This window comes from Indicator indicator, chromosome 10 (assembly GCF_027791375.1).
Source record: "Indicator indicator isolate 239-I01 chromosome 10, UM_Iind_1.1, whole genome shotgun sequence".
In the NCBI taxonomy this organism is placed as follows: Eukaryota; Metazoa; Chordata; class Aves; order Piciformes; family Indicatoridae; genus Indicator; species Indicator indicator.
Genome location: NC_072019.1, coordinates 6903477 through 6917878, shown reverse-complemented (window position 1 = coordinate 6917878; position 14402 = coordinate 6903477). Strand labels below are relative to the sequence as shown.

The following is a 14402-nucleotide window of genomic DNA, read 5'->3' as shown; positions in this document are numbered from 1 at the left end:
GTTAATAATGTAGCAGATCTGAAGCCTGTATTTAATTAGCCCTTGCTTTCCACCCCTAACCTATCCAATTGGTTGGACAGGTGAATGTAACCGCAGAAAGATAACAGCTTTTTCACTGGGTAACTCCCCAGTCTGCAGAAGAAAAAGCCAGAAGAAATATGATGTTCCCCTCCTTTGTAGTTATTTTTAAAATTCTGCAGTCCATTATTTTAGACAAATTACTTAAGGCCAAAACCTGTTAGTTGGCACATGTAAAGCTTCTTAGTGTGATTATCACAAAGGTTGTTTTTCACATTTTCCCCAAGGGAATGGAACAATGATCATTTACAGGTGCTTTTACTGTACTTTAATTACATTCTAGCTTCATATAATTTGCCACAGTTTAATCACCATCCCTCTGAACAGTAAAATATACAGAAAATAGAAAAAATTTTGTTTGCCTAAGGACCTACACACCTACAAAATTAGACTTAACAGTGGATGACAGAATCTGAACGCCCTAATTCTTGCTGACAAATATCACCCGCAAACAGGAAGCAGCAGAGTACTCATTTTAGATGGTACATGCTGCAGTGGTAGAGAGGTGAAAGGTGACCTCTGATTGCAACCATGTAAGATAAATCTGTTCCTTGCCTGGAGGTTCATTTGACAGTCTGCAGAAGCTAAAATTCAAACTGTTTGGCAGAAGAAACAACAATATTTAAACAGCTAACATACTGGGAAAGATGTAGACAAAGTTTTACTGAACACAGGCACACAAGGCCTAAAGGCACTGCTGTCATACTTGGGTTCTGTTTTTGTATAAGAAAAGAGCAAGAATTACACACATTGCAAACAGCAAATTTGAGTGAGTGTTATTGTACTCCCACAGAAAAGAGTGAACAAAATAGTCCATTAAGGAGGTCAATTGCACAGCCCTATGTATTAGGAGGGTGCAATTCGTAAGAGAAAAACAATGAAAGACTGAAATGGAAAACTTGGGTGCATGATGTCCTTATGAGGAGAAAGGGAAAAGGATGACGAAAAGAGGTATTGTGGCGATGTGATTCAGAGAGCTACTGATTGCATAAAGTAAAACCAAACCCAGCAAATCTTCAGAGGGCAGCGCAGCAGCCACAGCCTAAGCACAATTCAGAATTCATGGAAGCCACTGCACTTTTCATCAGCTGCATTATTACAGATTAACATTAAATTGCAATAAACTGGCTGGGGAGCACTTCTGTGTCACTTTCGCTAGTAGCAGAGGAAGTGAGAAATGCTTAACTATATATCAGGGCTTTGCAAGCGTTAAGAGCAGCCAAGATGCACAGCACAAGTGATAATCAAAAAGCAATGAGGAGGAGCATGTACTAGTCATATTATGTATTACAAATTAGAATTTAAATATTGCAAATATTTAAAGGAAATTTAGGGTCCTCTTCCACTCTATGCTTCAGTCAAAATGTCCACAGCAGGAAGCAGCAATACTCCCTGTATGATGCCACTACCTGATTTCCAAATATTCTGTCATCCTGATTTGTTGAACATCTTCTCTTCTTTTTTTTTTTTTTCTTTTTTCTTGCACAGATATGCACCAAACTTGAAAAATTTGCACTCAGCTTTGTGTTCTTGTCACAGGAATCTGTTCTAAGGAGTCTTTGCCCTGGAAAGATTTCCAGGCCTTGACTATGATGCCATCTGATTTTTACTTTCCTTCTCTTTAAATACATTGTACTTTGCGGGGGTGGGGTGCAGGAGGAAGGAACTGAGGCCTCCTTTTGTTTTCATATGCAAGAGAATATTATTTGAAAAAGAAAACAATAAACATTTTTTTCTTTCCGTTGCTTAGACAGAATGGACCCCTGCACTAAGGCGAACAATGCAATGTGAGAAATAAGGAATTTTTGCAACAGAAAGGAATGAAAGCATCTGTTACAACTGTTTTGTTGAAAAAAAAAATTAAGTCATATACAAACAGAATGTCTACTTATCAACTTGTACAAAAGAAGCTTGTGTTTGGGATTTGGTTCTCCTATAATTTTTGTTAAAAGTGTAAAAACCCAACAATATGCATTGTCTGAGGGAAAGACTATTGCAAACTGTGATTTCAGTGGCTTTATAAATTCCACCGAAAAAAATACTGAAAAACAACAAAGCACCTACTTATAATGATTTTAGCCTTCTTACAGCATTAAGTAAAGAAGTCTGCTCTGTGGCCAAGAGTATTCTAAAGGGCACCTCTAAAAGTAATTTGTTTTCCTCAAGTTCCTCACTCCTTTACCTGCTCAAGAAAAAAATCCCAAAACATAAGACACAGGCACTATTTGTCAGTAAGTGCTCCTTGCAAAATCGCCTCTTTCTGCAGATAAATGGATTCTGTTGTCTTTCATCTGATGAAACTTGTAATTTAGCACTGGCGGCTTTAGGAATTCTACATGAAATTAGGATACAAGAGAACTATGAGGCTATATACCAGGATGAATACCAGCCTCTAATTTGTCTCAAAATTTGCCTGCATCAACATTTTAAATACTTACACATGTTACCATTTGGGAGAGCTAAACCAACACTAATTAGCAAGTCTGCAGAGAAAAAAAAAATCTCATTCCTCCCTAATTTTCAGTTCTTATGAATGTAAATCTCTTAACAAAAAAAAATGTTTCTCTGACATGGAAACATTCCCAGTACAAATCTCAGGTAATCTTTATATTTTTAGATAATTCAATGATAATTATATTGATGTTGCCAACATTTAAATAAAAATTAGTCATATACATTTTTTATATATATTCAGGGAGGATTAAACAACAAGATGTATTTTAAGCAGTTTCTTAGCTGGACAACTTGCACAGTATATTAGCTTTACTAACATTTTATTTTACTGTAATACATCCCTAGTCTAAATGACGAGAAGAAAATTACCATGCTTAGGAGCACAGGATCCTGTAGCAGAAGATCAATGGAATTCACTATTTGCTAATGACACTAGGTCTAAAATGCTGATAATTTATGGTTTAATAAATAAATAAAAGCAGGCACAGTTTAGATCAGAGTCCATCTACTTCAATACTGCCTCACTAGGAAGAAAATAGAAACTAAAAATAAACAGTTTCTTTTCAGCTCTTTTTACTCAGTCCCCACAATTATATAATTCCAGTTATTTCCGACACCTGGCTCATTCTGTCTAGTTTGCACATCAAAATCTATAAGCAGTATGCACAATTCACTCTTCTAATACTTCAGATTATACTTACATTTTTAAAATAGGAATTAAAATAAAAACATAAAGGTCACACTGCTACATTGGTTAGAATTTCATTAAAAACATCATGAAAATAAACCAGTAACAACCGTTCTTCTATAGGGAGGGGTATATGTGTGTATATATATAATGTATATGTGTGTGTGTGTGTGCATCTCTCTCTCTCTAGATATATATATACATACACATAATTTTGCAACATGGTCCCTAACACTATTTATAACCTTCACATCATCCATTTTTAGCTATTTACCAGTGCTACAGTGAGTCATTAGTTTCAGTTTGGCAAGAACTTGACAGGGTGAATGAGTTTTAGTAATTTTTCTTTCATAATATCTTAAGAAGTATGAATTGATGAGACTATTTTTAATAGTTCAATAATGCCTGATAGAATAATAAATCACATTCTTTTTTTTATGTGTTTGATATAGCTGTCTAGCAAGGAGAAAGAAAAGAAATATTTTCAGCATAAGAAGAGAAATTCATGATGTAACCAAGGTATGTAATAGTATCTTTATTGTACTTTCTAGATCAAGATCAACACAATGCCACTTAGAATCAATTACGACAGAGACTATCAAACTACTTTACAAGTGGTAATTAATCCCCATCTAAGTGAGATTAACAGTAAACACCAATTTCATGGATGCAAATATTGAGGCTGAAAGCAACTTCCCTAAGACCACAAACAAATCAACAGAAACAGCTCCTAAACTTTTATTCTAGAACCGTCTTGTTTCTCAGGTTTATTGTCCCAATTATACTTAACTGTCTGTATTTGTTCAGTGTCAAAGTTGAATATGATATTATGGAAGATTCTAGGGAAAAAACCTTTGGCACCAGCAGAAGTTACACATCCCAAAGATAAAATGAAAATAAACTTTTTTTCAGAAATCATTTTTTTACAGCATTCATTTTACCCCTGATATTTTCATGGGTACATGATAGCACTGCTCTTGGAAGGACAAATCAATGGTAAAGACTTACATAAGGGCTTTGCGTCTCTGATATGATACAATATGCAGTTATATTGCATTAGCTTCACAATACCCACCTTTACAAGCACACTGAATAATTCAATTGCTTTTAAATATCTCTGCACATTATACTACTTTTATTATAGAGCTGTCTTTTTATTCAAGTATAATGTCAATTGAAAACAATAATGGCTACACTTACTGAATTTGTTTCATTTTGTAGACCACTATATGTAAAACGCAGGTTTCTTTTTACAGTCTTGTGCATCCTCTTCAAACGTTGTTTTCTTTTACAACAGACCATAAAGTGAAATTCTCTCCATGCACTGATTCAGCATACCTCACTGATTTCACTGATATTGGAAATAAATATGCCTTCCAGCTGTTTCTTTTGTCCGGAACCTCCCTTTAAAAGAGATGCTTGAGGGATACTCAGGCAGGGGTCCTAGGATTTTTCAAAGAGGGAGCAGACTATATAGAAAAGGTACTTTTAGAAACAGACATATGTCAAACAACATTTGCATAAAATCAGTAGTTGAGGATTTACTTTCTTCTTCTCCAGAGACTCCAGAAGTGAAATTTAACCTGAATATGTTCAAAGGCTCTGCAGGAGATGGTTGTCAATGTTTCTCTCTCAGGAGAAGAAAACAAAGAATGTAAGGGGTTATATCAGAAGTAGATCTGGTTGGGCTTCAAAACCCAATAAAAATAAGATTAAGGCAACTGTTTCTCTATTGGGTTTTTTAATTCTGTGAAAGGGCACCTTTGTTAAACTGGAACGTAAACATCCAGGAAGCTGAGAAGTAAGCACAGAAATAAAGTTCAGTGATGGAGAAGCAAGGAAAGAAATGCAGCATACATAAAAATAGAAGAGATACAATGAAAGAAACATACACCTTTGAGCCTTCCATACAACCTGGGAAGTATTTCTTTTAAGAATGTACCCTGAATCAGTACTGTGTTCATAGCTTGTGATGTTTGAGAAGGCATGAATAGAGGACCCATTACTTCTTGCATGCCTCCTCTGTAGGAGCTCTGGCCTTTTTTATAGCTAAGGCAGTTGAAGAACTCTCAAGAGCATAGCTCATTGCACCTCTTTTATCGTTATCTTTGACTGAAAACTTGTTAACATCACTCAGTTTTCACAGTGATTCACAATGCAGTCCCATACGAATGGCAGTGTAGCTTCATAACAGCTCAACTGTTTTTCAAAGATCTCCTTCATTAAAGCCAAAAATCTGCAGAGCACCCAGCAAAGAGCAAAACTAGGGATCAGCACAGTATTGTCCAACGATGAAGCAGCAGTGGTCAGTCTCACTCTCTGTGTGTAGGAAGATCATTGCTACGGACATTTACTCTCGGGTTACTGCATAACTTTATTATGTATGGTATTCCCATCAGAAATAATATACATCTTTGGGTAATAATATGAAATTATGTAAGGTGAAGAACTTCAAAGTTTCAAGAAGTAACTGATGAAGCATTTTGGAGGTCTCCCATATGCATAAGAAATTCCATCATTTGAAAAGTCCCAGTGATTCTAAGTCCTTCTGTAAAGCATTGCCAGATTTCAAGAATTAATCTGTGTCATTATTCCCTTGGCCTACAATCAAAGCCTGATACAAAGGAGCATCTTTTTTTGTGGAGGTATTCTTATGCACTTTGAGCTCCCCATATCCTATAATGATTGTTTCTCCCACTCCTTTCCTGCTTACTCAAAGCTGAATTTGTATTTCCTTCAGCAATCTAATTCTTGCCTAGGTTTCCCTATGTAAATAGCCTTTACTCCTAACAGGGCACAAACGCATTAGCACAGCTCCAATCTTCACAAAATCACAGTACCACCAAGCCAGCCTAAGCTTCTGAGCAAGACATGAGTTTGGCTAGTCTGCTCCCTTGTTTCATTCTGCAACTGAAAGCTGTCCAGTAACTTAGAAGACCTAGACATTAAAATGCCCACGGCAGAGAAGCACATTTTAGATAAGGTTTGTTGATTTTTCATTTAGAAGATCTGTTAAGAATATTTAATCAAAAACTGCTGTTACTGATTCATTGATGTCCTTCGCAACTAGGGTGAATTTCATCAGTAGCAGTAGATGCATCTTATATAAACACTGATGTAGTCTGTGTACAATTAAGTAGTCGTAAAAAAAAGAAAAGCCTCTGCAGTACAGCTCTCAAATGGTGGTTGTTGGGCTTTTCTTCTTTTTTCACTCTGGATTATTGCCCAGCTCTTATCAATCGCTTGGCAAGCTTTCAGAGGCACACACAGGCTGACGTGCGCTTCCCTATAATAGAACTGCTGGTACAAGAATTTGTGATCTTTCAACCTGGCACTTGGTTGTTACTACTTACTGAAGTACCACTCGATTGTAGTTATTTTTCACCTGCTGAGAAAAAGTTCAAAGAAAAAAACCCACCCATATGCAACTATTAACTCTTACTCCACCAGTTACACCTCACAGAGATGACATCTCTCTAGAAACACATAAAGACTCATGATAAGCAACATCATAAGAATGAATCCCCAACTGAGCTGATTTTCACAAGCATTCTGAAGGATATCCCATAGCTGCCAATTCCTTTCAAAAAGATTATTCTTTCAACCAAAAATAGACTAAAAATTCATAAACCAGAAGAAAAGCTGCAACAAAAAGCCACACTCATCCATGAAGAAATATTAATAAATAATAAAATATCTCTGCAGATGTCTATATATTTTAACGTATGTAATAAGAGCCTATTGCATTTCTTTGTGATTGCATAAGAAATATCAGCAATACTCCATTCATTGTTTCAAAAACTCTCAGGAGAGGAATGTGATGGCTTCTAAAGTGAGTGTGAGATATACTAAATGTCTGCTCCTGGTAGTAAAATTATCAGTGTGTTTGGTACACAGCAGGAGGAGTGAATATTAATCACATACCTATATGTTTTGCAAACCCTACACTGGGATGTAAGCCCCAGAAGAACTAACTTCTAGATAAGAAAAAAAATAAAACAGGCAAAATTAAACATGTGACAGCAGACCAGGTGCAGAAGAAGTGAAAGTGAATAAAATGTTGTAATGCCACAAACTTCATATTCTCAGGCTGCACATCTGTGAAGAAAACACCTTTTACAGAAACTTTCACCTGCCTGCAGGAAACTTCCATCTGCAGGAAAATGTTGGTGCTACAGACCAAAAACTAAATTACCAGAAATCCACACAAGTGAAATCGAAGTGTCCAACACCATCTGGACAAGCCCAAATTTCCTCTCTTGAATTTTGATCTGTAAAGGTCCCTAACTGCTGTGCTGGACTCGAAGCTAACAAAAATTGGGCCCATGCCTCAGTTTCCTTCTAAAGTCCAGAAAATATTGGAAGACAAAAGAGATCTTTGTCCAGTCTGTTACTTGGCAGGGTTCTTGCTCTGGCCCTTCACACCAGCACCATCCCATACTGTTCATTAGGAGGTCAATACTTTTGGAAAGTTGCTCTGGCTACCCTCTCTGCCACTGTAGCACACTTGCTATTCACAGCTATTCAGAAGCGTGAAAAGGAAAACAGAAACAGGTGGTCCTTATCTGTTTTAGCCTTGTGTTAGGCACCCACAGGCAGCCCTAGCACCCTAACACAATGCAGCTTAATGTCTTGCTCCAGTGGCAGGCATGCCAAGAGTGTTTACTGTGAGCAGGCATATGTGCTCTTTCAAGAGCTGGCTGAATGGCTGGCTCTGCTCTGAAATATAAGATACAACTACTAAATAAAAGCATTAGAGGCCTCTTTCAAACCACCAGGCAAAGGGCCAGAAACTGGTCTTCCCAAAAATAAAAGAGGACCGCTGTGAATTAGACACAAGCTATTCTCAGTGGAGATGATGCTCTTCAGCCAGCCAGCCAGCAGAAGGTCTTTATTTTGTTGTCCTGGGTTGGCAGGAAGCAAAAGCGGCCTCTGTGTATGGCCTTTTACACAAAGTAAGTGAACCTGGGCTCTAACATGTTTTGGCAAGGCCTTTTCCCTTTATCCAACTCAGAAATTTACTTGTTTTTTTGGGTAAGCCTTCTCTAGCCTATCTCATCTATATGGTAGCCATATACGTTATCAGAAAAATAAAATGCATTCTTCAGTGCCTTCAAGCTTTGCCTGCTTCTGGCATGTAGAGTAACACTACAATAACCATAACAATTGATAATTGATAAAAAGTAAGACTTAATTACAGAGAATTCTAGGCTGAGACCAGCTATTTCATGATGGGAGATTTAAATTTTCTGACATATAGCTGAGAACATACTACTTTCAGTACTATACTTGCCACACTTAAACCTTGTTCTTTCCTTTATGCTGTTTATGCTTATATAAAGGGCATTTGGGGAAAAAAATTAAAAAGGATTCATAAGCTAGACACCTGAATGGCAGTGTCATCACTGAAGAGACATGAAAAGCCAAGATTTAGATGTAGACATTCAGCAATTTCTGTGGCATACAACCCTTCAGGGCAGCAAACTTTTGAGTAAAAGGCATGTAAAGAATGTGTTATTTGCTGGGATGGGCAGATTAGGGTTCAAGCTGTCTGAGGAGTTCATTTACCAGTGTAACATGCCTTCTGTAGGATGTAACTGATTTGTAGAGTGGGCTTTTAGGGGGTTGGTTTTGGATGAAGATATCCAGAAATCAGCAAGGCACTTTTTATAGGATACAGTAACGATATTATCACAGCATGGAGCTTTCCATCTAGGAATGCAGACTGGCTACTAAACACTGTACACTTATAGCAGATCCAATGATTTTATGGCCCAAATGAAAAACAGAAGGCAGGTCGACATTTTAAATTTCATTTGTAGGAGGGGCTGCACTAAGCAATGCATCATCTGTACTGACACAGATTTGCAAACAGTCTGTACATTTTTGGCAGAAGCTTTCCTTTCAAGTACTGGAACAATCTGACCCTTCTTTACTGGCTTCTACTGATACAATCACTGGGAAATGCTGCAAACTTAAAAAAAAAATCTTGTCTAGTGAGTACAATTGTGTTCCTTCTACGTGTAAGTCTGTTCATTATTCATCCTTGGATAACATGACCAAGAGGTTATCAGAAGTTGCCACGAGGGAGACTCTCCAGATAGCAAAGAATATGCAGCATTGTAGTTACAGAATATAATGACTGTTCACATACCATTCAGGAGGCTGATGACATATCCCTTAGTTGACTAGGGAGCTCCTTAAATCAGGGGACTGAAACTCAATAACAGCTCTGATCAAGGCAGTAGCCTCAGCATATTTATGAGCTTTATTGATCTTTTTTTTGTTGTTTGTTTTAGTTGTTGTTGGTTTGGTTTTGTTTGGGTTTTTTTTTTTTGGGGTGGGGTGGGGTGGTGTTTCTTTCTTGTTGGTTGTTTGTTTAATAACAAAGGAGAAAATACTCCAAAAGCTGTGTCCATGAAGCACTGAGCTTGTGGCATGGTCTGGTGTGACACTGCAAAACAGACCCCTTGGCTGTTCTGACAAGTTCACAGCAGACAATCTTTGCCTTTTGTTATGACCTCTCACTTCTAGGAATTGAGAAAGTAATTTTACATGTACTAATTTTCATCAGAAGGATGCAAAATACAATTTCCTGTTTACCATAAAATCCATGATCTGACACCCACCTTGTGAACGCACACAGTTGAATGGTATACCTGAAGTGGAATAGCACCCAAAAGCCACAATTAGGAGCCAATCTCCATTGTACTAAAAGCTATAAATTCTTTGGATTCATTATTTCTGCAGACCATTTCAATAGGAGCTAGAGAAAATCGTAAAAATTGATAGTTTTCTGAACGAAATTCTTCCAAGCAGTAAAGTTTTATCTCTCGCTGATCTGTTATCCTGATAGAATAGTACAGGGACAGTAACATATATATCCTACACAAACACACATTCTATCTTCATATCACACTCCTCTCATGCTGGGTGAGCTAACTGAATTGAACTTGACCTTCAAAGCCCTTGGAATGCAACAAAATATCTCTGTTTTCTGACATTTATGGGTGGCTTTTCTGCATGGCTGCTTTTATTGCCCACAAAATAATGGTGAAAGCTGTGTGTACAAACCTACTATAAACACTGACAAATCACATGAAAGGAAGACAGACTTATTCAGTGTAGATTACTCCAAGAGCTAATCTAATCAAATCCAAGATTTACATTTTTTTAAGCAAATCAAGAATTCATAGACTTTGCATGTTGATAGAATATATATATTACAGTTTTATTTCAATCTGCAAGTGTAATTGAACTGATTTGGATTTTCTGTGCTTTTATTTTTGCTTAAAAGGGCTTTATGTGTTTCATATGAATATGAATCACTGAAGTAGCGCATGCACAAGGAAAACTCTGTGGAAAATTCATGTAAAAGATTATAAATCTCTAATAAAAAGCTTAGATAAAAGCACATTCATACATGAATCTATATTAAAAGCTAAATGTGCTAGACGTCAAAAGGCAAATATATTGTATTTGTGGCTTTCTTAAATTTAAAAGCAACCACTTCAAGCCACTGTATCAGAGCTGATCCAGAACATTTTCATAGAACAAACGTGACACAAATGTGCACCTAGCTCAGTTTTCTGCCCTTTAGTCAAAGAAATATAGAGGGGCTCTTAGATGTCAGAAATTATTCCAAACCCTTGTTCCCCTCACACACATTTTACTGATTTGCATTAAAAAAGAAAAAAATAGTAAAGAACCCCAAAACATTCAAATTGAGCTTCATTTTTACATGTCTGTAAATGAAAATTACGGTGGCACTACTGCCTCATATGAACTGTTCTCTAGGAGACAAGATGGGACCACAGTACAAAGGATGCATCTTTACTATGAGACAGCACAGATGGCTTTTGTTTTACTGCCTGGCCTTGGGCAAGTCAGTGCTGCTGTTTGTCATTTTCTTTGTTTGAGCAAGTACCCCAACATCCACCAGGGCATACTGTTTTCAAATAGCAGGAAAGCTTGACCCAATTAGAAACAAATATTAGAAAGAGTAGAAATCCAGTATTTTAGTCAAAGAATCTACTGTCTGGGTACTTGGGTGTATGCCAGCATATCCTAGCTACTTACACTGAACAAAAACAACTTTCCTCCTTCATTTGAAAGTATCTCTGATTTAAAGGAGAAAAAGAGAAAGCCACAGATACAATTCAACTCGAAAAGAAGCTGTAAGAAAAATACCGCTCTTAAACTTTACATTTATTCCTTCACAGTACCTTTGTATATCATTTACCCAATTTGTAAACTCAGGATTCTTTGGCTCCCACTTGAGTAAAGTCTGGCATCACTAAATGTGGCTCCTAAAAGCTTTTGTTGAGGTCTGTGGAACCAGTTATGGTTTCTTTGTAGCTTATGGCCATAAGCAAGTTTCCTTAGCTGCCAAGTGTGCAAGCCTTGATTTGGATATAAAAAGAAAGTTCTCATCTTCGGTTTTGCTGCTGTTGCAGCAGCAGGTTCTACCTACAATCTTTCTGGAGAATATAATTATCTCTTACATGCAGAGGAGGCCAGAGGCCATTTATTTTCAATTCTTGTTAACACTTCTCCAGTCTAAAACAGTAGAACTCTAATGAACTCATCTCAATGTCCAACAGGTTACAAAAAAGTGGGTTTTTTTTCTATCAGAGAAGCTGCCAGAGGCACCAGTGAGGTTAAATAATGTGCCCTAAGACCCTTTGGAAGTATAAGGCAAAGGTGAGTTTTCCTAAAGTTCACTTAGAACCAGAATCATACTCCATTATTTCTAAAATAGAACCATTATTTTTAATGCTGGAGTGTCTAAGATTTGTGATATTCAAAAAGCATGTATACTGGATGCAGTCATGTTACTCTTAAATTTACCAGTTTGCCTATTTTCAAACCTTTACATTGTTTTTCTCAAAGGTCTTAATGTTAAATAATAGTTATCAGTCTTTATCTCTAGGTTTACCCAAGTTTTGCCTAAACAGCAGTTATCAACAAAAGAATTATCCTGGAGAGGACAGAGCACCCCACTGTCCTGTGGCCACATGTGACCAACACCTTCCATGACACCCATGTCTACTGACACAATATTTGGCTTTGTGGTAGTTTGTAAAGTCATTACAAGTTATGAGAGTTCATGATCTGTCCCACTCACCCCAACTCATAAAAATTGTCTCTGTGCTCTGACAAAAAGCAGCACAAGGTTTTGTCAGTGAACCTCTAAGTCTTTCAGCCATAAATCTGCACAAACGATGCTGTTTGTTTGTTGTAACACTGCAATACAGATTAATGAGACAAGTTGTCTGCTAGTTAGGGGAGGGACACAAAGATCCATCCTAACTTATTTAATTTCCAGGTTTATTCATTGTGAATGTTATATAATGTGACATTCACAGATTACTGAAGAAGTTACAAGAACAAAATGCACATCGCTAATCAGCTGATCATTTTTCATTTTATTTTAGATGCCAAAATTAATGATGACCTTCCTTTTTCATTAGATCTCTTCTTTAATACTTTGTTTCATTAAATCAGAAACAGAGTATGTGAGTGATCAGAATATTTTTTCTGCCATTTCCTTGCTTCTGCACATGTAACTAACCCCACCATGCTAGATAATGGATTTAATCTATTTGAACCTTAGGTCTGCTAGGACTTCAACCTCTTTTTGGCTAGAAAAAACAACTTCACATGTTCATGTTCCAAGACACAAAATCTTGGTGTTTTCAATTTCTGAGTTATACAGCGTTCATCAGTCAAATTTCAGCTGGTCTTACATAATTTCTGCTTTCCTGGAAGTTCATGACTTCATCGAGTGTCACATCATCTAATTGTATACCTTCTGACCATACTCAGATGCTCTAGTTCTCCCTGGTTTGCTGTGGTGGATAGTGCCTCTGCTTCTGCTTCTCCCTTTTTATTGGCCTAAAGGAATTGTCATTTATTTAATTCTTCAATCCCATAGTTTTTCTGCATTTATGCCCCAGCTTCCTGTTGAAGCCTTAAACCTTCCTGTCAGAATCTCCTTTCATAATTTTTAAGAGTCTTGTACTTAACTTTTTTATACATATATACTTCTGTCTAGCTGAATAATTCCATCTTAAATTCCCTCTCAGAAGACCATCTTTCATCTCATATTAATTCTTCTTTTTATCACATTAAATATCCTTTATTTTTCTGGAAACAGACACTTTACCTCTGCAGACCAGTACATGTGGCCCTTTCCCTTTAGCGTTTGGCCTTTGTTTTTCTGTTATGATACCACTCCCGTTGCTGTAATGGTCATGGACTCCTCTGTTTCAGTCCTGTTAATACTTTCAAGTCTGTGTTTCTGAGATATAGATGTTCATATTGGTAGGATACTAAGAGGGGGGGAAAGCTTCCTTTCTTTGTCTAGGGCTGGTCTAATTTTGCGATTTATTTATTTATTTACATTGCTCTCTCCTGTAACTTTATCTTTGGTATTAACTGCAGGAGTCAAATGACCTTCAGAAGGCCTTTACAAAAACCTTTTCAGAAAAGGACAGGTCTCAGTAATGCCAGGCAGGGCAGAAGAGGTTGCAGCAGCTAGAGTAATAGGAGCTGTTTGATTTAGGGTCAGAGGTTTTTAGAGAGCACTCTCTCCTTTCTGACACAGAAGTTACAGAAATGAGTCCTGAAAACAAGATGTAATTCTATTTTTAAGTCTTTAGACACTACTTCAAAAACTGTTTACAATGGCCTTCTCACATTACTTATGAAGCATCTCAAGGAAATACATTGTGGACAGGCTGCACCATAACAAAAACCTACCACAGGCAGGTCACTTGACAGAAGAATATTTACTATGCTTTTAAACAGAGTTAACATGAATTTTCACACTAAATGATTTAGCCTCTCAAATTTTGACCAAGTTTGTACCAAGGAATTTCATATGTTGTCCACTGAAGTGTAAAAGTGTAGAAAGCATTAGAGGATGAACTACTAGGGTCACACACATTTAATTTCGTCCTTCTGCCTTTTTCCCCCCTTTATGCACCAGAGCTGTCATCTCCTAAAAGCCTCATGATGTCACCTCAAAGCAGCTGACATGTCCCTTTAAAGTGAAAGGGAAAAGAGATTTTGTGACATCATAAAATGAGGAATGATAAAATCACTTTAAATAACACTAAGTACAGAAAAACAGTTAATGCTTACCCTTCAGTTTTGTCTCTTCTTCTTGTTAAGGGAT

General features: G+C 37.0%; 1 protein-coding gene across 1 annotated transcript in view; it reads right to left on the bottom strand.

The window, feature by feature from the left end:
- The window catches only part of ST6GALNAC3 (ST6 N-acetylgalactosaminide alpha-2,6-sialyltransferase 3), a 129138-nt gene extending 116899 nt beyond the window's left edge, over positions 1-12239 (bottom strand). Inside the window, exon 1 of the mRNA XM_054384367.1 lies at positions 12154-12239. Within this exon, the coding sequence (XP_054240342.1) occupies positions 12154-12239 (86 nt within the window). The remainder of the gene's footprint in view (positions 1-12153) is intronic.
- Between the last annotated feature and the right edge of the window lie 2163 nt (positions 12240-14402).